The sequence below is a fragment of the Cetorhinus maximus genome, chromosome 8 (genome assembly GCF_964194155.1).
Source record: "Cetorhinus maximus chromosome 8, sCetMax3.hap1.1, whole genome shotgun sequence".
Taxonomy (NCBI): domain Eukaryota; kingdom Metazoa; phylum Chordata; class Chondrichthyes; order Lamniformes; family Cetorhinidae; genus Cetorhinus; species Cetorhinus maximus.
The window spans coordinates 51,022,953-51,046,771 of NC_135886.1; the positions used below are offsets into that span (position 1 = coordinate 51,022,953).

Sequence of the window (23,819 nt, forward strand, 5' to 3'; positions counted from 1 at the left end):
TTTTTAATATTACAACCATGCTTCCTGTTCCCATTTATTTGTTGGCATTTACAGATTGTGGCTAAATTTTTCACCCAGTGCCTTTTTTCAGGACATAGTTACATCTTCATTGTCATTAACAATAACTTTACAGAAACTTGCAACTCTGTTCTCTGATTTTCTTCAAGGTATGGGGCATGCAGAAACAGAGATGAGCACTTAATGCCACACATCAGTTAAAAAAATAAATAGGAAGATTTGTCTACTTAAATGAGTAATTAACCATTTATATGAAATGGTCTCATTTTCTAACCAGGATTCTTCCGCCGGAGTATCACCAAGAATGCTGTGTATAAATGTAAGACTGGTGGGAATTGTGAAATGGATATGTACATGAGGAGGAAATGTCAGGAATGTCGACTGAAGAAATGTAAGGCAGTGGGAATGCTGGCTGAATGTAAGTAATTATTAATCACCAAAAAAATAACAAGGTAGATAAACCTCACAAAACTATTATGGCTGATTTTCCTGACACTCCACTGGAAATTAGTAACGGATTATTTGATCAAAGTTTGCAAGATATTAAGGAGAACTGATAAGGCAAATAGAAACTATCTCTCTAACTAGCTTGTTGGGAGTCTAGGACTAGAGTCATATCTTAAACATATCAGAGAATCACAGGATCTTTACAGTGTAGAAGGAGGCCATTCAGCCAATTGAGTCTGTGCGGGCTCTCTGAAAGAGCATTCTACCTAATCCCACTCCCCTATCTTATCCCCGTAACCTTGCACATTGTTTCTTTTCAGATAGCAATCTAATTCCCTTTTGAATACCTCGATCGAACTTGCATCCACCACCCTCTCAGGAAGTTAATTCCAGGCTCCAACCACCCTCTGGGTGAAAACATTTTTCCTCACATCACCTTTACTCCTTTTGCCAATTGTTTTGAATCTGTGCCCTCTAGGCCTTGATGCTCCATTGAGCAGGAACAGCTTCGCACTATTTACCCTGTCCATACCCCTCCGGATCTTGAATATCTCTATCAAGTCTCCTCTCAGCCTTCTTTTCTCCATGGAAAACAGTCCCAACCCCTCTACTCTATCCTCATAGCTACAGTTTTTCATCCCTGGAATCATTCTTGTGAATCTCCTCTGCACTCTCTCCAGTGCCTTCACATCCTTCCTCAACTATGGTGCCCAGAACTGAACACAGTACTCCAGATGAGGACTAACTAGTGTCTTCTACAAGTTCAGCATGACCTCCTTACTCCTGTACTCAATGCCCCTATTAATAAAACCTAAGATACTATATGCTTTATTAATTTTTTTATCAACATGCCCTGCCAACTTCATGGACTTATGTACATATACGCTGCTGGATTTTCATCGTGGGAATCATGCATCAGGCCATTTTAAAAATATTAATTCATGGGGTGTGGGCTTCACTGGCTGGGCCAGCATTTATTGCCCATCCTCAGTTTGCCCTTGAGAAGGTAGTGGTGAGCTGCCTTCTTGAACCGCTGCAGTCCATGTGGTGTAGGTACACTGTCAGTGCTGTTAGAAAGGGAGTTCCAGGATTTTGACCCAGCGACAGTGAAGGAACTGCGATAAATAGCAAGTCAGGATGGTGAGTGACTTGGAGGGGAACTTCCAGGTGGTGGTGTTCCTATCTATCTGCTGCCCTTGTCCTTCTAGATGCTAGTGGTCATGGGTTTGGAAGGTGCTGTTGAAAGAGCCTTGGTGAATTCCTATGGTGCATCTTGTAAATGGTACACACTGCTGCTACTGTTCTTCGGTGATGGAAGGAGTGAATGTTGAAGATGGTGATGGGGTGCCAATCAAGGTGGCTGCTTTGTCTTAGACGGTGTCCAGCTTTTTGAGTGTTGTGGAAGTTGCACTCATCCAGGTAAGTGGGGAGTATTCCATCACATTCCTGACTTGTGCCTTGTAGATGGTGGACAAGCTTTGGGGAGTCAGGAGGTGAGTTACTCGCCGCAGGATTCCTAGCATCTGACCTGGTCTTGTAGCCACAGTATTTATATGGCTTGTCCAGTTCAGTTTCCGGTCAATGGTAACCCTCCAGGATGCTGATAATGGGGGATTCAGTGATGGTAATGCCATAGAGCATCAAGGGGTGATGGTTGGATTCTCTCTTGTTGGAGATGGTCATTGCCTGGCACTTGTGTGATGGAAATGTTACTTGCCACTTGTCAGCCCAAACCTGGATATTGTCCAAGCCTTACTGCTTTTGGACATGAACTGCTTCAGTATCTGAGATAAACAAACACTCATTCAAAATCTCTTCAAAAACATAATGGGCAGGATTTAATGGGTGGTAGGGTGTCCTGCCCACCAACCAAAGAGGCGGTGCGAAATGCACCCCAGTTGATGCTGACTGCACTTCAGCCATTTAATGCTCTGAGGAGCATTAAGTAGCTGGAGGCGAGAATTCCACCCCTCACTTGAAAAGAAGTCCCATTTCAGAGAACTTCTGTGGTCCCTTCAGCTCTCTTGGGAGCAGTGACCACTGCTGGGATTAAGCCTGTCCTAGTAAATAAAAACCACAATCTGATGGATGGTAAGTACTGGGAGCAGTTTTGGTGGGGACAGAGCAGCTGCCTCCGGGGGTGGGGGAGGAAGGTCGGGGGAGAGGGTGCAGGGAGGTGGGCATCTTGAGTAAGAGGGCAGGGGTGGAGTGGGGGGCGATAGCAGACCTTGTGGAGGGTGGGGGCTTAAATCAGGAAAGGAGACCTGCAAGGAAGGCCTCCCCTCCCTTCTTTCCCAAGGCCTAAGCAAGGTGATCTACTGGGCTTCCCCCAACCCTGACCTGTGATTTGGACAAGCTGAGCGAGTGGGCAAATGCATGGCAGATGCTGTATAATGTGGATAAATGTGAGGTTATCCACTTTGGTAGCAAAAACAGGAAGGCAGATTATTATCTGAATGGCAATAAATTGAGAGAGGGGAATGTGCAACGAGACCTGGGTGTCCTCGTACGCCAGTCACTGAAGGTAAGCCTGCATGTGCATCAGGCGGTAAAGAGGGCAAATGGCATGATGGTCTTCATAGCCAGAGGATTCAAGTAAAGGAACAGGGATGTCTTGCTGCCATTGTACAGGGCCTTGGTGAGACCACACCTGGAAAATTGTGTGCAGTTTTGGTCCCCTTATCTGAGGAAGGATGTACTTGCTATAGAGGAAGTGCAGCAAAGGTTTACCCAACTGGTTTCTGGGATGGCGGAACTGATATATGAGGAGAGATTGAGTCGGTTAGGATTATATTCGCTGTTCAGAAGAATGAGGGGGGATCTCATAGAAACTTATAAAATTCTAACAGGACTAGATGCAGGAAGGATGTTCCTGATGGCAGGAGAGTCCGGAACCAGGGGTCACAGTCTGAGGATACGGGGTAGACCATTTAGTACTGAGATGAGGAGACATTTCTTCACCCAGAGAGTGGTGAGCCTGTGGAATTCACTACCACAGAAAGTAGTTGAGGTCAAACATTGTATGTTTTCAAGAAGGAGTTAGATATAGCTCTTGGGGTGAAAGGGATCACAGGATATGGGGAGAAAGCGGGAGCAGGCTATTGAGTTGGATGATCAGCCATGATCATAATGAATGGTGGAGCAGGCTCGAAGGGCCGAATGGCCTACTCTGCTCCTAGTTTCTATGTTTCTATGACCTCCTCTTGTCGGTCACAACACTGAGGCCAGGTGAGAAGCAGACCTTAGGTGACCAATTAATGGCCACTTAAGGGCCTCAGTTGGGACAAGGTAGTGGGCCGCCTTAGGCTGTGACAGACCTCCTTACAATTGCGGCAGGTTGGGCGCCGCCAGGGCAGTGATGGAAAAGCCAATTGGTACTTTCATGGCAGCCCCCCTCTACCACCTACAAACGTGTTAGCTGGGATCTTTAAAATCCCACCCCATTATCCAAATTAGTGGGCCTGTCAAGATAAGCAAACTCACAGTCTCCTTGACAGCTATATAGGCAGTGTCTGCTGGGCTAAATTCATGTATAGGATTTGGAGCTCAGCCAAGCATTCATAATGAGATCCCATTGCATAACTGTGTCAATGAAACCTCCAGAGCTGAATACATTAAAGCCTTTGAAGTCATTGTAAGAGCTCAAATTTTGACGCAGGGGAACAGGTATCTGAGCTGTCATTCAATAGAAAGATTAAATGACAGGGGACAATTGACATAGTCAAATCTGAATACAATTTGTTCCATGCAGTAGAGCACTTTATCCAGCGGGTTAAGTACCCTAATGCATTTGAAGATTTTTTTCCTCAATCTAATGGTCACATATCTTTTAAGGAAAAGCCCTATCATCTATCGCTTCTAGCTTTCTTTCTTGACGTGTTGTCAAACTGATTGTCTTGGACAAGTCACAATTTAATCTATGTAAACAATGGCAAGGCCAAAGCCTTAGACCTGAATTTTGCAGTCGGTGGGCAGGCTCGGCGGGAGCGGGCGGGGGCGACCGCGGAGCTGATCACCACCCACGATTGACTCCGCACTGCCATTTTACGCGGGCAGGCCAATTGAGGCCCGCCCAGCGTAAGACGCGAGCCATAGTGCTCAGGGGTACCTGTATGGGTGGGGGGAGGAGGGAGAGTCGGGGCAAGCGCTCTTGCGCATATGCGCATGAAAGAATGCTTCAATCTCTCTGAGGCACGGAGCTTCCTCCTGAACCAGTTTTCAAATAAATAAATAAATGGATCGAAAACTTATTTAAACATGTCCCCTCATGTGACTATGTCACATGAGATGGGACATATTTTCATATTTCATAAAATTTTATTTATTTATTTAATCAAATCTTTAGGAAACCTCATCCCGCTCGTGGATGAAGTTTCCTAAAAAACGTGAAGGCCTCTTGGTCTTTTTGCCTGCCCGCCAACCTTAAGGTTGGACAGGCAGCGTCAACAATGACCTTAATTACTTCCTTAATGGCGTTAATAGGCTGTTTAAATATCGGCGGGCGCGCAGCCGACTCCAGCTTGTGCCCGTCAAACAAAACATCGCGAGACAGCTTAATGACATCGGGACACAGGCCCGATGTAATCACATGTCATTGTACGTGTTGGGACCTCCCCCACACACCGACTGAAAAATTCTGCCCTTAAACCTGAATTTTCAATCCCAAGTTGGGAGAGCAGAGTCAGTAAAATTCCTGACTCTGCAAAGCCAACTCGGAAGAAAGCGCCCTGGATAGTCAGATTTTCATTCTAGACTGGGGTTGCTTTTAGGAGTCAAGCCCGCCAACCCCAGAAACAGTGTGGAGGCAGCCATAGGGACTGCTGAAAGTCCAGCCATGGTGCTCCAGCACTTTGTCCCGGCTGTAAAGAAAAACGAGAGAACATAAAACAACCCTCCAGCCCTCACCCATCACACCCCCTCATCCCGATGCCCTACCCATACCACCTCATGCCCCCACCCACCCCTCCCTTGGCTCCTCATACTCTCCATGCCAATATATGTCCCTCTACCCACCTTCCATGGCCCCTCATACCCCCTATGCCAAACTATGCCCCTCCATGGGCCCTATAAACCCTCTTACCCCTATGCCACCCTATGCCCCATGCTCACCCCATGGCCTTTTATAGGCCCATGCCAACTTAGCATCAACTCTTACCACCTCATTCGCCCCCACCCACCATCCTTTTCACTTACACTCTCCATGCCAACTCACCCAGTATCCACCATGGGCAGACCTCAGGACCCATGCTGAGATGAAGTAAAGTAATGTTTAAGTTGTCTATTTAAAAAGCAGTAACTGATATGCCACTCACTACATCTAAATCCCTTCAATTCCTTAATCCCTCATAAAACAAACATTTGTTTTCATAGTCTCACATCAAAGACTTGAAAGCCACTTGGAGCTGTCGACCAAGCTGTGAACTGATGGACACCACAGTGTGATAATGATAGGTTGTAGAATCAGTTATTCCACAAATTCTATAATGATAACCCTCAGGCCTATGTCAGACATAGTAAACAGATAGGTAAAATAGCAAGCACTAATTTTTTTAAACTAAAGATTGTTTTTTTTTATTTTAAGGCTGGGAGATTTAAATGCCTTGACAGATTGACAGTTCCAGTGAATTTATCCACTTTTTACACAAATCCATGTCACTTTTAACAGTGGCAAAGTGCACTTGACATCTCCCAAAGGTGTCCCTGGACTTATCGAAAAGGGTACTTTACCTCTCCAAAAGAGCACCCTTCCTCTCCATTGAACTCCAGTAAATTAGACCTTCTCTTGAAAAGTGTAAAGCCCACAAGTCGTGTCTTGGACATCCCAGTAGCAAAAATTGGATCTGTTTGAAGACAATTGCACTTTTACACGTGCAGCTGCCTCCATGAGCCATGGATATGCAAACCATAACCTGCCCCCTTTCCCACGACTGACAAAAATAGTAGGTGCTGGGTAGTTGGGGGGTGGGACTTTTGCAGTCAGGACTCTGGCACCATTTTGGCTAAGCCAATTCAGGTCTTAGTCTTTGACCCCAGTACAAACTCCATACCTGTGCCACTGACTCCATCCCACAGTACACTCAATGGGTGGAATTTTCTGTTTTTGAAACTGATGGTGGGCAGGTTCCGCAGTGTGCATCCCACTGTGTGAAATGGCAGGAAATCTTCCCATTGCGCACTTGTAAGTTCATTAGTCATTTACAGGTGAGTATCTCCTGAATCAGCTGGTGGATTAGAAGCTGATCCGTCCATCCTGCCATTACCTGGTGGGGTCAAAGGTTTGGGCGCCATATTTATATGCCAGCCAAGCACACACATCCCACTCTCTCCAGCCCACCTGTCTCCAGGAGACCATTAGAGATGTCTTCCACTTAGAAGGAGAAGGCTGCAAGCCTAAAGAAGAAGGCAGCACCCCGCTTCAGCCACGATGCCCTCCTGGCCTTGATACGGGGAGTGCGGGTGCATAGGGATGTGCTCTATCCCAGGGACGGCTCCAGAAAACATACCAGCCTCATCTCTCCAGCCTGGGAGGCCATTGCAAAGGACGCCAGTGCGGTTAGCCACCGCACCTGAAACGCCATTCAGTGTAGGAAGAGGATAAATGATCTCATCTGCTTTGCCAGAGTAAGTCATCCTTCAGCTCCCTCCAATATCAAACTCTCATCATGGCATCTTGTAATCAAAGGGCTACTTTCTTCAGGGATCTCACACAATCATTAGTGGGGGACACATATCGCCACTGATTGTCTCACGGAAAATTTCACATCACCACCATCCCATCTATCATGCTGCACACAATCCATCCTCAGCACCTTTGGGGAGGGCTCACCATACACAGGGGGCATGCATCTTTTCCCAACCTCTGCTCCATCTCTTCTCATCACATACATTTCTTTTGTCTTCATCCAGGGCAATCTTGCCCACAACAAGCATGAACGAGCGCAGACTGGGGGAGGGGCGGCCTACATAATTGCCCTTATGGAATTTGAGGAGGATGATGCCTAGATCGCTGGGGAGGACAGGGATCATTCCTGTAGGGAACAGGAGGTTGGATTGTTTAAGCAACCTAGAATGGATCACACCTCCATCAGTACATAACACCCTGACAATCACAGTAAGTAACATGCAATCTTGTAATCTGCATGTTCATCAACTAAAACCCTCTTCTCTCTCTTATAGGCTCAAGCAGATTGCGATTCACAATGCTGCCTACCATGAGTCCCAGCAGCCTGACCACGCCCGAAGAGGAAGCTGAGGAAGAACCATCACAGCACTCACCCACATCCTTCACCAGCACAGAGACAGACACCTCGGTGGGGCATAGTTTTTGGTTAGGATCGGGCTCACCTATTGGAGGACACTTCACTGACACGTCCCTGAAGCCGTCGGAGGCAGGAACAGTCACGGTCTCTGGCACTCGGACGGCTGCTGGAGACCAGCCACCTACTCAATCCAAGTTGGATGATGAGGCCCTGCGAGCTAACTCAATGCTGGAGATGCAACAACAGGTGGCAGAACATCAGGCAGAGATTCGGCAGTCACTCAGCTGACTAGAGCGAAGGGTGGAGGAGTCCGTCTGATGTCATGGCCCCAACATGTGAATGCTTCAGGGTCACCATGGGAAGGTTGGCGGCCACCATGGACACTTTGGTCCATCAGGTTTTGCCAGATTTGCACTCAGCCCTGAACTCCATGACCACAAACCCTGGTGGGCACCATCAATGTGTAGACAAGAGAGGGACAAGGCGCCTTGACCTCCCTCCAGATGCACCTTCTCCTCAAGGAGTCAGGGTGGAGCCCTAGACCCCACAGGAAGGATAAGAGTCACCTGGACACCCTGGAGGCCTCCTCTCAGGACACTCCAAGGGTCTCCAGCCGCACAGAGTCCCCTCCGCCTGTGACCCCATCCACTCCAGCTGCTCAGGCCAAGGAAGGTGCATCTACCCCTGAGCAGGAGACCCTTTCAGGCTGGGGCCCTCCAGTGCTTGGGCTACTAGAAAATGTCTGCCAAGGTCATCGCAGAGATCAGGACGTAGCAGTCAGCAGGCTTCCTCCACCTCTGCTGCGGATGTCGGGGCTGCACCCAGGCATTAGGAAAGTTAAGAAATATTGAAATCACTTTTGGGTCACGGGTGTGTTACCACTATAAAAATGTTACACTCCTGTAGATACATTTGATGTTTATATGAATGGCTTGGTCAACTGAAGGTGTTACAATTATGTACATTTGAATCCTCTTATCTCAAGGTTTAGTCAGCCACCCACTCAGTGATAGTCTCCCTCGGTGAGATTCACATTCATTTAATGTCAGCCTCACTGAAAATAGTCTCTGCACACTTATGTGATGTGCTAAAATCTTTATTGGAAATGTGGGATTAAAGCGTTACTCCTTCAAATGAGATTCAAATGGATGTGATTTCCGGCTAGCGTGATGCAAGATTGGAAAGCAGCACATGATTCTGGCGAGTAGCTAATTTAATGAGCATTCATGAGATGTGTTATGACACTACAGATGATGTGTGCCAAATCCATGAGGGAAATTTGATCATGCTATCACAACGGTTTTGCAATTTGTATTTCTTTCAAGATGTGTGCACTGAATTCAGAAGTAATAAATCCACCAAGACTTTTGGAGATTTTTTTAAAAACTAAATTAAAATATTTATTAACAAAAGAAAAAATTTCAAGCACACACATAGAACTACAAATTACTACTAAAATAACTTCTAAAATCCCTAAATCCCAATTATACACCCTTTAAAGCAACAGTCCAAAAATAGATTTTGGGCAGGATTTTGTCCTTGGTGGGGTGGCTCAGTTGGGTGGGCGGGGGTGGTTGGGAAGCCGACCTCTGCCTGCAATCGGCTCCGCACCGCGTTTTTACATAGGTGGGCCAATTAAGGCCTGCCCTGCATGGATCGTGAGCGGTAGCACTGATCACTGCCTGTGCTGGTGGGGGGGGAAGAGGGCGAGCAGGTCTCACGCGCAGTTCGCGCATGCGCGAGAAAGAGCGCTTCAATCTCCCTGAGGCACGGAGCTGCCTCAGGGAGATTGAAACTCTATTTAAAGAATTAATAAAGACAATAAAAATTTAATAAGACATGTCCCCTCATGTGACTCTGACATGAGATGGGACATGTTTTTAATTCAAAAATAAAGTTTTTATTTAATTTTTTTTGCTTTAGGAAACCTCATCCAGCTCATGACAAAGACTATTCCTAACTTCAGCGTCCATTCAACCACATACTGAGCTTGCAATCCCATATTTTATCTATCAGGAAGACTGTCTATTTCCACCTCTATAACATTATATGCCTGAGCAAATTCTCCCAATTTTAACCAAAATATTTAAATAGTAGTCTTTGGGAAGAAGTTGAGACAGAGTTGGAAGATGGCTTGTAAAAGTCAACGAGCCTCAAACTAGGACATGGTAGAAGTGGAAATATGCCAAATAAAGTAAGACAGGTGATCCAAGACTGGAGATGGAGATGGGAAATAGAATTGCTGGGATGGGGGTAAAGAGACAAAGAAAAAGCATAAGGTATTCAGGAATTAAGTGAGAAGATAGTGCAGCAGGAGAGAAAGTAAAGATACAACACAGAAGAGCAGATCGGGAGGAGGCAGGAAAAGTTGAAGATTGAAGAAAGGAAGAAGGAAAGAACTGGGAGAAAGAAAAAGGCCTAGAAAGGGGATTACCTGGAAAGAAACAAAGGCATTTTTTTAAGACTGGTGAGTATCCTATGATGCTTTTTGGGTAGGATGAGTGAGTGCCAGCAAGTGGACATTCAAAAACAATTTGCACACGAGGCACTCCGTGTTACCCTCTATCCGGTGGTCCACAGGGTGACCATGGTATCGGATTAGCAAGACAAAACTTCAGACAAACCACAGGGCATTTTCATCCCTTCAGCAAATTAGATACACGCTGGTGAGTAAGGATGAAAAGAAGCCAGGTTCCAGAGTGCCTAATGTTTACTCACTGCCAGTGCTTGAAGACAGGGCCTGCTGCTTCTTATTTGACCATATAAAAGCTCTGAAGCAACACAAAGCTTAGAACTAACTTGTTCCTACCAGCCTCTAACAGGCAAAAGATATACCGGGAGCCCACCAATGGGGCACAGGCATCATGGTGAATTGGGCAGATGAAGGTTGGCTACTCATAAGAGAATGAAAAGAGAAAGTGCTTTAGTTTTCATTACTAAACCTTTTACTTTTATTGTAGAGCATGTTATAATACCTATTAAATTCTTCCAGGTTTGCTGACAGAAATCCAATGTAAGTCCAAACGTTTGCGGAAAAACACCAAGCAAGTCATGGACCTTTTCTGCAGCATAAAAATGGAGGAAGATGGGGTTGACAGCAAACAGATTTCATCTACAACCAAGGCTGGGAAGGTAAAATGATTTGGGTTTCCTATGAGAAAGATCTCACTGTGTATATTTTGTTTTCAACAATATTCCTTGTTTGGAAAGGTCGGTGGCATCTCGGCAAGGTTTTTTTTTGTGGAGCGAGAGGAACCAGAGTAGTTGCACATCATTTTGCTCATCCATAAGTACACTCTTCACATTTTCACACATGTCTCATGGGTCCAATGCTATTGTACAAAGCTAAAATGTGAACTCTGACACTCTTTGAAAGATATCATTCATACATTGTACACAGCCATTATCCTTTTGCACATATTCTTTAATTGTATTGTAGTTGTTTGGCTCAGCCTTCATTTTTACAATAGATTTATACATTATGTCTCAGCGAAGCACTTAGGAACATTTGTCTCCTATAACCTGATTTATAAATGCACGTTATTGCTGCTGCTCATGTGTTGCTGTTGTTGTTTCCAGGATGAGATTTCTCCAACAGCCAGCAGCAGCCTGACTGCCCTGTGGTCTGCCTGAAGTTTTGTCTTGCTCATACAATGTATCACTGGCTCCTCCTTTGCCACGTCCACCTCTTGCTCCGCATGGTGCTTTTCCATATCAATCGCCTGGTTCTGCAGCATACAGCAGATCATTATGATCCAGTACACATTTCCTAAATTGACATTTGGTTTCAGAATGTCAATGGCCCTCTCAGCAGTCACTCTAGTGGAAGTATAAACTTCAGTATATCTCTTGCCAACATCATTTGATGATGCTCACAGTAGTGTCATTAACCATGGTGAGAGTAGCCAAAATCTCCAAGCAGTGAACCCTTTGATCTTTCCCTTCCTTCAATCGAGGATGAGATGAAGGCTGTGTGCAGGATGCCAGAGACCTCAACATTCATTTGCACAATTTTGTCCTGATGATCATACACTAACTGGGAATTAATGGAGTAGAAATCACTTTCATTCATGTGAAAGGAGCACTTCTCTGCATGGAAGCCGGCAGGTCCACGTGGCTTGCATCAATCACACAAGTATCTTAAAATAATTTCTAGGTAACCATTGTCTCAACATAATCAAAAATATGGTGAAAATCTGTTGGTATATGTTAAAAAGGCAAATCTTCAAAAATAAGTACATTGGTGTGCTCATGGGACTTATAATGATGATACCAGAAAGCAGGTGAGGTTCTTTTGACTTTTCAAAGGAGAATCTCACTATTTGCTCAACACTGATTTGTGTTTATTCCCTATCATCTACACAGGATACTAACCCTCAAAATTAGTAAATCAGTGCTTCAAGGCATAATAATATAGAGTACATTGGTAAACCACATTAACGTGCAGATCAAATCTAACTTCATGCCTCTCCACAATATATCTAGTTTAGATAAGGGCTAAAAACACTGGATCAACTGGGGCATTCTGAATGTTTTTCTATTTCTTGTACAGACCCAGGAGAGAGTAGAGTTCACACCTGAACAACAGCAGCTCCTTGATTACATTGTGGAAGCTCATCACAAGTACCGAATACCCCAAGAAGCAGCAAGAAAATTTGTATGTATTGAAAATGCATGAAAAAGAAATATTTTTTGCAATTTAAATATTACAGCTACATGATAACTTTATCTCAAAAGAACCAAAAGTAATTTGGTTTAGATTTATCTGTGATTCCACTCTTAGACCAGCAGTACTGTATCCCATGCTTTTGGTTGTGTAAAGACCATATAAATGTGCAATTCATTTTTATTTTTCATTTTTACATGCATGCTGAAATGTATAATGAAGTTTTATAACTAAGTTTATTTTGTTTTTGTCTGGGCAGCGCCCAAAAATAGGCAGGCGGATCACAATGTGGGATTAGCATGCAAACTTGTGCTGCCTGCTAATTTTGCTGATTGTACTATGCAGCCAGTGCAGTGCATTATTGAATGGCTGCATGCCTGAGCAGGGGGTGCAAAATTGTGAAAGGCTATGCATTAAAGTAAGCCTTCAATACTTAAAGAGGAGGTGCATTGTGGCAAGAGCAGGTGCTGGAGTCATTCTAAAAGTGATTTTGACCTGGGGACTTCACAAGAATGGCACAACCTGGCATAGAGCAAACTCCAAGATTTTCCAATGTTGCACTGGAGGCCTTCCTGCAGGCAATGAAGAGGCTGAGAGGTGCCAGCTATCCACAGGGGGCAAGGAAGCCCTCCAGACAAACTTTGCGAAGACAGTGGGACTGTCACAAAGTTTGTCTGGAGGGCCTATTGTGGATAAATCACACCTCTCTCTTTCCAGCTTCTGTACCAAGGACTCCTGTGGAACCACATAGCTGTGGCAGTCAATGTTTGAGGTCTAGCCCTGAGGACCTGATGCAGTACTTTAAAAAGTCCAGTGACCTCACACGAGTGATCATGGTCAGTGAATGTATGTTCAATGCCATATCCCACCAGCTGCATCACTAGTCTCACCTACTGCTTGTGGCAATCTAATTTATAATATACCTTTAAGAAAAATGTTATAATGGAAGATCACATGATCTTAGTATCCAATAGCAGAGTAGCATGGGCTACCTTAGTAGTCAGTAGTCAGTAGTCTAGAGTTAGAGTCTGTAATATAGAGACAGGGTTTGAGTTGTAAGCACACATGTGTAGCAGCTGAGTTCCTTGTAAATAAGTAGAATGCATTTTACTTAAGAACTGTCTGCTGATTTACTCTGTCAATGGTACCAACTTGACCATCCCAAATCAAGCGTGCAACCCGGATCCATTAGTCCAACTAAACTAGTGACCAGGATCCAAAAACCTGGCAATGAGGAAAAAGCAAGGAAGGATGAAAAAAAAAGCAAGAAAAAGTGAGGAAGGAAATCAAGTGAACCAAAATACCTTGCACGGTAATCGTAAGTAGAATTTCCATCCTAATCGTTGAAGCAGTCCCCTTAAAGCATGCTGCAGTTTGGAAGAGTTGATCCTTTCCACCCAACCACAGACAATTGGTCTCATTATGTTGAACGTCTTGCATCCATTTTCCAAGCTAACAACATTGCTGGGGAGGAGAAGAGGTGAGCGATCCTCTTATCCACATGTGGACGTGAGACCAATGGATTGATTCGAAGTTAGACGGCACCTGATCCCCCGGATTCAAAAAGTTTTCATGACTTAGTAAACCTCATGAAGAGTCATTACCAGCCCAAGCCCTCAGTAACGATGCAATGGTTCAAATTTAACTCAAGAAATAGACCCCCAGGGGAGACAGTTGCTTTTTATGTGGCAAATCTGAAACAGTTAACAGAATATTGCGAGTTTATACATTTATAAATGATATGCTTAGAGATCGTTTGATGTGCAGTACAAATGAAGATATAATTCAGAAGAGATTACTGTCTGAAACAAATTTGGATTTTCAGAAGGCGCTACAAATAGCACTGGCCATAGAAAGCGCAGTGAGGAACTCAAAAGCCATACAGGGAGTGCAAAATGGTGTCATCTTCCACATTGGGCGGGGAGCCTCATTCAAAAAGGGCACGAAAATGCACAGCTCTGATGAGAAGCGGGAAGCAGCCACTGCTTGAAGAAAAACAGAAAGAAATGATTTAGCAGCAAAAACATGGAATAATGGTAACAGAGGTGGAAGCAGGCAACCTTGTAATGAATGGAAGTTTTAAAAAATCAAATGTTTTTACTGTCATTGAAACGGACACCTCATGAGACATTGCGAGGATAGAATCAGGCAGATTTTCAATCAAAAGAAAAAAACCCATGAGATCCATAACGTAGAAGAGCCTGAAGTGACAGATTCAGATATTTATTCCAGTATAATTTAAAAGTAGGAAGAACAGAACCAATCTATGTAACAGCGAGGGTGAATGATAGACCTATCAGAATGGAGGTGGACACAGGAGCTTCCACTACTGTAATAGGTGAGCATACCTTCACATACCTGAATTATGGAGAATGTAAATTAAATTTGGAAGAAACAGATGCCAAATTGAAAACTTACACGGGAGAAGACATCAAAATCAAAAGCATAAGCAGGGTCACTGTACAGTACAGAAGTCAATCAGTAAAATTACCCTTGTTGGTGGTAGCCCCCTTGGATGAAACTGGTTGAAAGAAATTAAATTGGATTGGGCTGAGATCTTCCAGCTGAGAGCTAGTGGGCTACCAGAGCTACTACAAAAATATGCCTTCGTTTTCCAAGATGAACTCGGGAAGATTCAGGGGCTACAAGCAAAAATTTATGTGGATCCAGATGCTACCCCCCAATTTATGAAGGCAAGACCAGTACCTTATGCAATGCAAGAAAAGGTAGACACTGAATTTGACAGATTAGAGAAACTGGGAGTTATACAACCTGTGCAGTTTTCAGAACGGGCAGCACCAATAGTCCCCATACTTAAACCCGACCAAAGCGTTCGAATTTGTGGAGACTACAGATTGACTATTAATAAAGTGGCTAAGTTGGGCAGACACCCTATACCAAAAATTGAAGACCTGTATGCTAAGCTGGCAGGTGGAACCGCCTACACGGAGCTTGATATGAGTCATGCTTATCAACAATTGGAGTTAGAGAAGGCCTCCCAGAAATTTGTCGCAACTAATACACACAAAAGGTTGTACCAATATACCCGTTTGTCTTTTGGTGTATCCTCAGCTTGAGCCATGTTCCAGAGAACGATGGAAAGTTTTCTGCAGGGATTGCCTCACGTTATACTTTATTTAGGTGACGTCTGGTGACAGGGATCACTGAAAAGGAGTATTTGACAAACTTGGAAGAAGTTTTGAAACATTTCTCACAGGTGGGAGTGCATTTAAAAAAAGAAAAGTGCACGTTCCAACCAAAAGAGCTAATTTATTTAGGTCACTGGGTAGATTCACAGGGCCTCCAACCGGTTGAGGAAGAGGTGAGAGCCATTAGAGAGGCACCAGCGCCAAAAAACATCCCTAAACTCAACTCATTCTTAGGGATGATCAATTACTATGAACGCTTCTTGCCTAATTTGTCGATAGAACTGGCACCCCTGTATTACCTACTCAAGAAAAACCAATATTGGTCTTGGCAAACACCACAGAAAGAAACTTTCACAAAGGTGAAACAACTGTTACACTCATCCACCCTATTAGTACATTTTGACCAAAGAAAAGGGTTAGTTTTGATATGTGATGCATTACCCTATGGAGTGGAAGCAGTACTCTCCCATCAAATGGACGATGGCTCAGAACGGCCTATTGGTTATGTATCAAGAACAGTCAACACAGCAGAAAAGGGATACTCACAGATAGAAAAAGAAGGCCTGTCAATCATTTTTGGTGTCAAGAAATTTCACCAGTATGTACACAATTGTCATTTTACTATAATTTCGGAACACAAGCCTTTGCTAGGATTGTTCAGCGAGGACAAGGCTATACAACCCATAGCCTCAGCAAGAACACAGAGATGGGCATTGAACCTGGCAGTGCATGAATATACTTTCATCCACAAGCCTGGAAATCAGATTGCAAACACTGATGTATTTAGTCATTTGCCTATGAAAGAAAACGATGAGCGCGTTCCAGTTCCTCAAGACCTCGTTTTATTATTGAATTTCTTAGATTTATCACCGGTATGTGCTAGACAGATCTGAGATTGGACAAGTTGAGACCCAGTCTTATCGAAAGTTTGAGAACAAGTTCTTCACAATTGGTCACAAGAACAGGAATCTGACTAAATGAAACTGTATTTTCACAGAAGGTAAAAGATAACCAGCCAGGATGGTATCTTATTGTGGGGAGCTCAAGTGATTGTTCTTCCAAAAGGATGAAAGCCATTGTTAACTGGACTACATAGTGCACGTTCAGGTATTTCCTGAATGAAGACCATAGCACGCAGCTACCTGGAATGGATGAAAAAATAGAGAGTATAGTGAGAAGTTGTATGCAGCGTCAGCCATTGCAAAAGTTACCTCCAACAGCTCCGTTACACCCATGGGAGTGGTCAGGAAGGCCATGGGTGCGATTGCATATTAACTATGTGGGACCTTTTATGGGAACAATGTTTCTCCTTATTGTTGATGCTCACTCAAAATGGATGGACATATATGAGGTGAAGTCACCAACATGTTCTGCTACAATTGACAAGCTACGTCAAAGTTTCGCCATCAATGAACTACCAGAAGTGGTTGTATCAGATAATGGGGCGACATTTACGAATGCTGAGTTTCAACGGTTTATCAGCCTCAATGTTATCGCTCATGTAAAAACTTCACCATATCACCCTTCATCGAATGCAATGGCCGAGACAACGGTTCAAACATTCAAACCTGGCATGAAGAAATTAGCTAGAGATTCCATAGTGACCAAGCTAGCACATTTTCTTATCCATTATTGGACCACCCCTCACACGGCAACAGGTGTCACACTTTCGGAATTGTTGATGAAACGCTGTCTCAGAATGAGATTGAGCTTAATAACACCAAATTTAGGGGGGAAGGTGGAAAGGAGTCAGGGAAGTCAGGAAACTGGACATGACTGGCATAGTGGTCACAGAAAGTTTACCATAGGAGAGACAGTATATGTGACAAATTTTGGAGAAGGGCCTAAGTGGTTATCAGGTGAAATAAGTGCAGTGACTGGATCTCTTTCTTACCACGTGAAACTGGAAGACCGAGTCATATGGAGACATTTAGATCACAATAGGAGGAGAGAAACAAAGTATCAGGAAACTGTTGAAAGAACTCAACTGAGTACAGATGTCTCTGAAGGATTGGCTGTACCTGCAAGAGTTGAAGAAACAAATTTGCAGGTGCCCACCGATGAACCTGATGTTTGGACAACACCAGAAAAGGAGGTTCCTGACAAAACATCTGAACCTGTAGAGCTGAGACATTCTACACGCATAAGGAAACCCCCAGAAAGACTGAACTTGTAAATTGCTTATCTGTGTAAATAATTCGATGTTTTGAGAAAAATTGTAATTGTAACTGTAAAATGTATTTCTGAGTAAAGGGTAGGGATGTGGTAATCTGATGTGTAATATACCTTTAAGAAGAATGTTGTAATGGAAGATCACATGATCTTAGCATCCAATAGCAGAGTAGCGTGGGCTACCTTAGAAGTCAGTAGTCTAGTGTTAGAGTCTGTAATGTAGACACAGGGTTTGAGTTGTATGCACACAAGTGTAGCTGATGAGTTCTTTTTTAAGAACTGACTGCTGATTTACTCTGTCTATGGTACCAATTCAATCATCCCAAAACAAGCGTGCAACCCGGATCCATTAGTCCAACTAAACTAGTGACCAGGATCCAGCACTGCTCAATTCACCACGCCTCATCATCACCTCCTAACAATTATGACTCATACCTAACATTCATAGCTCCACCTCACCCTTACACACTTGGCACTGCTGCAAGCCTCACACTGACATCTCACAGCTTGCACACACTGCCAGCTATTCAACCATGACAACCATATCATCTAAGTGCATTACATCACACTCGCTGACACAGATCCCTCTCTCTTGCAGGACACGGTGACACATAACCAGAAGCGGCAGGAGCTAACTGGTGAGGGACAGGCATGGCTGCATGCCCTTACCCAATGGAGGAGATGGTGCTTGTCATCATTGGAGTGGTCATGTCTGAAACTGTTACTTGCAGTGGGGCTGAAACCATCAAAGATAACTTTTCCTCATACCTAATCCTCCCTCTCACATCCTGCTTCCCTCCCATCCCATAATCTCTTACAAACTGCAGAGGGTGTAAGCGTGTATTAAAAACAGAAAATGCTGGAAATCCTCAGTAGGTCAGGCAGCATCTGTGAAGAGTGAAACAGAGTTAACAATTCAGGTCAATGACCTTTTGTCAGATTTCCAGCATCCACAGTACATTGTTCTTGTATTAGTGTAAGCATATACCTTTTGCTTTCCCCCACTCCCCTCGGCACAAACCTACCCTTGTACCTTTCTCCTTTCAGATACCCAAGAACTGCAACCTGACTAGATAATGGTAGAACAGCAAGAGGTGGAACAGCAGGAAGGCAGTGATAAAGGAAAAAACAATAGAAGTTGATGATTTTGTTCCAGAGAAAGACTGGACTGATAAGACACTAGATAACATAGTTAAGGGAGAAAAGATTCCATCCACCTAGTTTGTGCTGGCTTCACTACAAAACAAATTAAGTAATAGTAGCCACCTATCCCTAGCACAAAGGCCCAAGATTTTTCATCCCATCATTTTAAAGAAACAAATCAATGTTTGAGCTTTACCCTTTGTTCAGTGCCAAACAGAATATCTTTGACTTTGATAATATCAAATAGTGTGCCTCAGCTTGGCAGCAGGCGCCAATGGATTTGCTGCATATCTACCATCTCACATAGACGGATGGATGCCAATGATGCTTCCGCATAGTCTATGTATTGGCTTGTACCTTGCAAAATGCATAATGCTGTGGTGGAAGATTGCTGAATGAAAGATATTGCTTTCCACTGTAAAAGCATAGAATTTAGTCTAGTTCAGAGTTCCTCTGTGGTACAGGATTAAAGATAGTTCACACTGGTTATTATAACGCTTGTGAGAAAAATATTCAACATACATTATATTTCTCTTTTGGGATTATGACGATTAATCTTATTTTTAAAAAAAGCATTGTGTGCAGTTTCTGATACCATTGTTATCTTCATGATTCAGCTACTGGAACTTGCAAATCCTGTGGAGGATTTCCTCCGGCTCACAGAGAATGCCACGCTGCATGTTGAAGTATTAGTGGAGTTTACTAAAAGATTGCCAGGTAAGAAGGGTTCAAATTTTCTGTGTTACACTGATTATACAATGGGAACACAGCCTGCAAATAACTTTTCAACAATTCACCATGCAACAGTATTAAATCAAGAAATGCTCCATTTTTGTTGCAATGCAGTGATCAGAGTTAACAGCAAATCTCTTTAATATATATCTACAGCAACTTACAAACCTCTGACTAGGAAGTACATGTATGATCATCTGAACCAAGCTGATATCCATCAAAATTAGGTAGAATGCCGCATTGAGACCTCCTGCTTCATTTATATATGTGCCCCTTGTTTGTGCTTTCTGGGAGTTCCCTTGGAAATTCCTTGGCAATGTAGAGGATTCTGGACTTTCATGTCACATGAAAGAAAGGGGAGAATTGAATATTCCCCAGGTTCATAGGATAAGACAATCTTACCCTAAGATTCTTTCTTTTTATTTCTTATTTTTTGATGAGATCTGGGTATCGTTGACATTTGTTGACCATCCTTAATTGCCCTTGAACTGAGTGGCTTGCTGCCATTTCAGAAGCCACCACATTGCTGTGGGTCCAGAGTCACATGTAGGCCAAACCAGGTAAGGATGGCAGATTTCCTCCTAAAGAGTTTTAGTGAACCAGATGGGTTTTTACAACAATTGACAATAGTTTCATGGTCACCACTACTGAAACTAGCTTTCATTTCCAGATTTTATTAATTGAATTCAAATTCCCCCAGCTGCCATAATGGGATTTGAAGTCATGTCCACAGAGTGTTAGCCTGGGCTGCTAAATTACTAGTCCAATTACATTACCACTATGCTACCATTTCCCCATTGCGGCTTCCATTCTTTACCTTGCTGAGCAAATGCATGCGGACAAAAGAAAATATTTTATTTATTTTTAAATATAGAAATGGCTCATAAAGAAATATCATTTGAAAAATATTAAACTTAAGATAAAACAAATTATTTTCAAAACAATTTTTTCTGGCTTTGTTGTTGATGATTTGCTTTTTATTTATTCTGAATGGGGTAAATAAGAAGTTGAATATTACACTCTGGAAATTCAGTAGTATGCATATTGTTTCAGGATTCCAGACATTAGACCACGAAGACCAGATTGCGTTGCTAAAAGGTTCCACTGTGGAAGTGATGTTCCTCCGGTCTGCACAGCTGTACAACCAGCGCTTCACACAGATTAGTCACCAATTTATCCAGGGTGAGTAATAGGAGATTTAAATAAAGATTGGCTGCTTCCCCCTTGGCTTGGTGGGTACACATTTTAATACAGGAAATACAGCAAGGGCCCACAAATATGTGTGGGATGATGATCAGATGATCTATTTTAATGATGTTGGTTGGGGACATCAGAACTCCCTGCTCTTCTTTGAATAATGCTCTGGGATATTTTACATTCACCTGAGATGTCAGAATGATACTCAGTTTTGTGTCTCATCAAGCCAGAACCCCTTCAGTATTTCACTGGAGTCAGCATAGATTTTGTGCTCTAGTTTCTGGAGTGGGACATGAATCCACAACCTTCTGATTCAGAGATGAGCCACTGAGCCATAGCTAAAACTGCATGTTAATAATCTAACATGTATCAGTGAAAACAGTTTGAGAAGGGAAGTACTTGCCAAACCAACAAATCACTTTTTTTCAGGAGGTTTCTTCTCCAAACAACCATCCAAAGCTTTATGCCATTACACACATTGACTCTCAGGAAGTCTTTGACAAAGTTCCACACATAAGCTCAGTAAGAATGGAAGATAAAATTTAGAAAGAGATAAGAAATTGATTGAAGAAAGGAACAAGTACTTCTTAAAGCATCTGTAATAGGGTATTGTTACGACCGGGATGGGAGGAGCACACGAATTATCAAGACCCACTACTCCACAGGCTGTACCATTAATTTACATGTTTAATTTTCTCACCCAAATGGCCAATTGTGTACCTATACCTCCAGTACCCAGAAGAAAAGAGACTCTGACCAGGTTTCTTTCAAACTCAGGATGATTAATTTATTTTAAAACAAAGCTTCTTAACAAGTTGCAAGTATTGGTTAACACACAATTGTAATTGGGAATTATAACTATCTATCTCTCCCTAAAGAATTCCCCAGCACACACACAGACAAGCAAAGGACAAACAGATAGAGTCTCTCTGCAGTGGTGGGCTTTAGAGAATGAGCGTTATAAAATAAAGGATAAAGTCCGTAGGGTCTCAACGCAGTCGACCTGAACTTCCCTCACTGGTCCCGGTGGATGCCTGGAAGTTCTCACCACTGGTCTCAGCTTTGCAGTCCCAAATACAGACTAGTTACACTCAGATGAGGGTTCTCTGGCTACAGGTTTAGAGCCACACATGATTTCAGGCAAGGTAGAGGGAGTGAGACATTCAAGATAGCCTTCCTTTCTCAGCTAGTTCTCCAGCAAGACTGCCTTCAAAACAAGCAGCTTCATAACTCATAAGTTTTTCCCCTCTCTCCCTTGTGATTGCCTTTTTGTCTCCCAGCTTCATTAATTAAAGTACTTTGCAGTTCAACACAAACAAACAACTTCTTCTCAAGTACCATGTAGGTGAGGTAATTTCTTGGAAGAGACCTTCTTGTTGACAGTTCCAAGGTGAACTTATGACCTTCTTTAAAAAAAATCCCAGGTTAGCATCCAGGTGACCAGATCATGCCAGGCCTTTCCATTTTGTAAAAGAAAACTTCAGTCTTGAGATGTATGATTCTAACATGCCACCGTCCTTAAGAGATGAAACACCATTTCCAAATAGGTTTTATTGCAAAGTATTTTGTACAAGATTTGTACAACACATGAACAGAATTCAAACATGCACTCACTCAGCCATTCACTCCTTATACAGAATCTGTTCAGTTTTCTGACTTTCTTGCTTTCCAGGCAATTATAAACAATTTACATTCTTGATAAATCATCAACAATTACATTATCTTTTCCAGCAATATGAACAATCTTAAAGTTATAAGGTTGTATTAGCAAGCGCCATCGGAACAGTCTATCATTCTGAGTCTTAAACTTTCCCACAAAGGCCAAAGGGTTATGGTCAGTGTGTATTAATGTTTCTTTACAGTCATGTCGGATATATATCTCAGAAACAATCCCAGGGTTTCCTTTTCTACTGTACAGTATCTCTTTAGATGCCATTTTAATTTTTTCAGAAAAGTACCTCACTTGCTCCTCTATATCCGATTCATTTTCTTGCAATAAGACTGCACCCACCCCAAGTTGCTAGCATCAATTGCCAGCTTGAAGGGTTTAGCAAAATTAGGGGTGACTAATACTGGTTCATTACTTAGAATCGCCTTCAGCTTCTCAAAAGCTGTCTGGCACTCTCTTGATCATACCAGCTTTGCCTTCTTTTGCAATACATCCATTAGTGGAGCTGCTATTGTGCTCAAATTTGAAATCGCACATTCATAAAAATCTCATGATTTCCCATTTAGTTTCAGGAATAGAGAATTCCATTAAAGTCTGTAGCTTCGCTGTTCTTTGCAAGACTTGTGCCTGCCCCATGATATGCCCTAAATAAGTTACTTGCACTTTCACAAACTCACTCTTGGCAAGGTTTATTACTAGATCTGCTGACTGTAATTGTTTAAATAAGGTTTCCAGTTGCTTTAAATGGTCTTCCCATGTGTTGCTATAAACCAATATATCATCCAAGTAAACCACGCAATTAGAAACATTAGTCATCACCTGATTCGTTAGTCTTTGGAAACTGGCTGGAGCATTTTCTAGTCCAAATGGCATTACTCAACATTGGTATAGCCCATTTGGCATGACAAAAGCCGATATCTCCTTAGCTCACGATGTTAAAGGCACTTGCTGATATCCTTTCAACAAATCTATCTTAGTAAGGAACATGGCGCTACCAAACCTGTCAATACAATCTTCTGTATGAAGGATTGGGTAGGAATCCATTTTTGTTCCTACATTAACCTTTCTGTAGTCTATGCAGAATCTGGTTGACCCATCAGGCTTAGGCAGTAACACTACAGGAGAACATCAACTGCTTTGACTGGGCTCAATTAGGCGATTTTGTAACCTAATGAATTTCTGCTGTCACTTCTGCTTGTTTCTCTGGACTTAACTGATAAGGATGTTGCTTTATAGGAGAAAATTCCCCTACATCCACACCATGTGTGGCTAAAGTTGTAGACCCTGGTTAATTCCTACAGATCCCTTTAAATTCTATAAGTAACTTCACTAGATCCTCTCGTTGTCCTACCTCTAAGTTTGAAAAT

General features: G+C 42.9%; 1 protein-coding gene across 6 annotated transcripts in view; it reads left to right on the top strand.

Annotated features, from left to right (window-relative positions):
* Positions 1 to 23,819, top strand: part of LOC144683621 (bile acid receptor-like) — a 191,150-nt gene that overhangs the window by 132,312 nt on the left and 35,019 nt on the right. For 5 of the 6 annotated variants that reach the window (XM_078546830.1, XM_078546828.1, XM_078546825.1 and 2 more), the window contains 5 exons: positions 296 to 436; positions 10,717 to 10,856; positions 12,277 to 12,381; positions 19,472 to 19,571; positions 20,640 to 20,768. In XM_078546830.1, coding sequence (XP_078402956.1) covers positions 296 to 436; positions 10,717 to 10,856; positions 12,277 to 12,381; positions 19,472 to 19,571; positions 20,640 to 20,768 — 615 coding nt within the window. The remainder of the gene's footprint in view (positions 1 to 295; positions 437 to 10,716; positions 10,857 to 12,276; positions 12,382 to 19,471; positions 19,572 to 20,639; positions 20,769 to 23,819) is intronic. The other variant, XM_078546829.1, reaches the window with a different exon arrangement.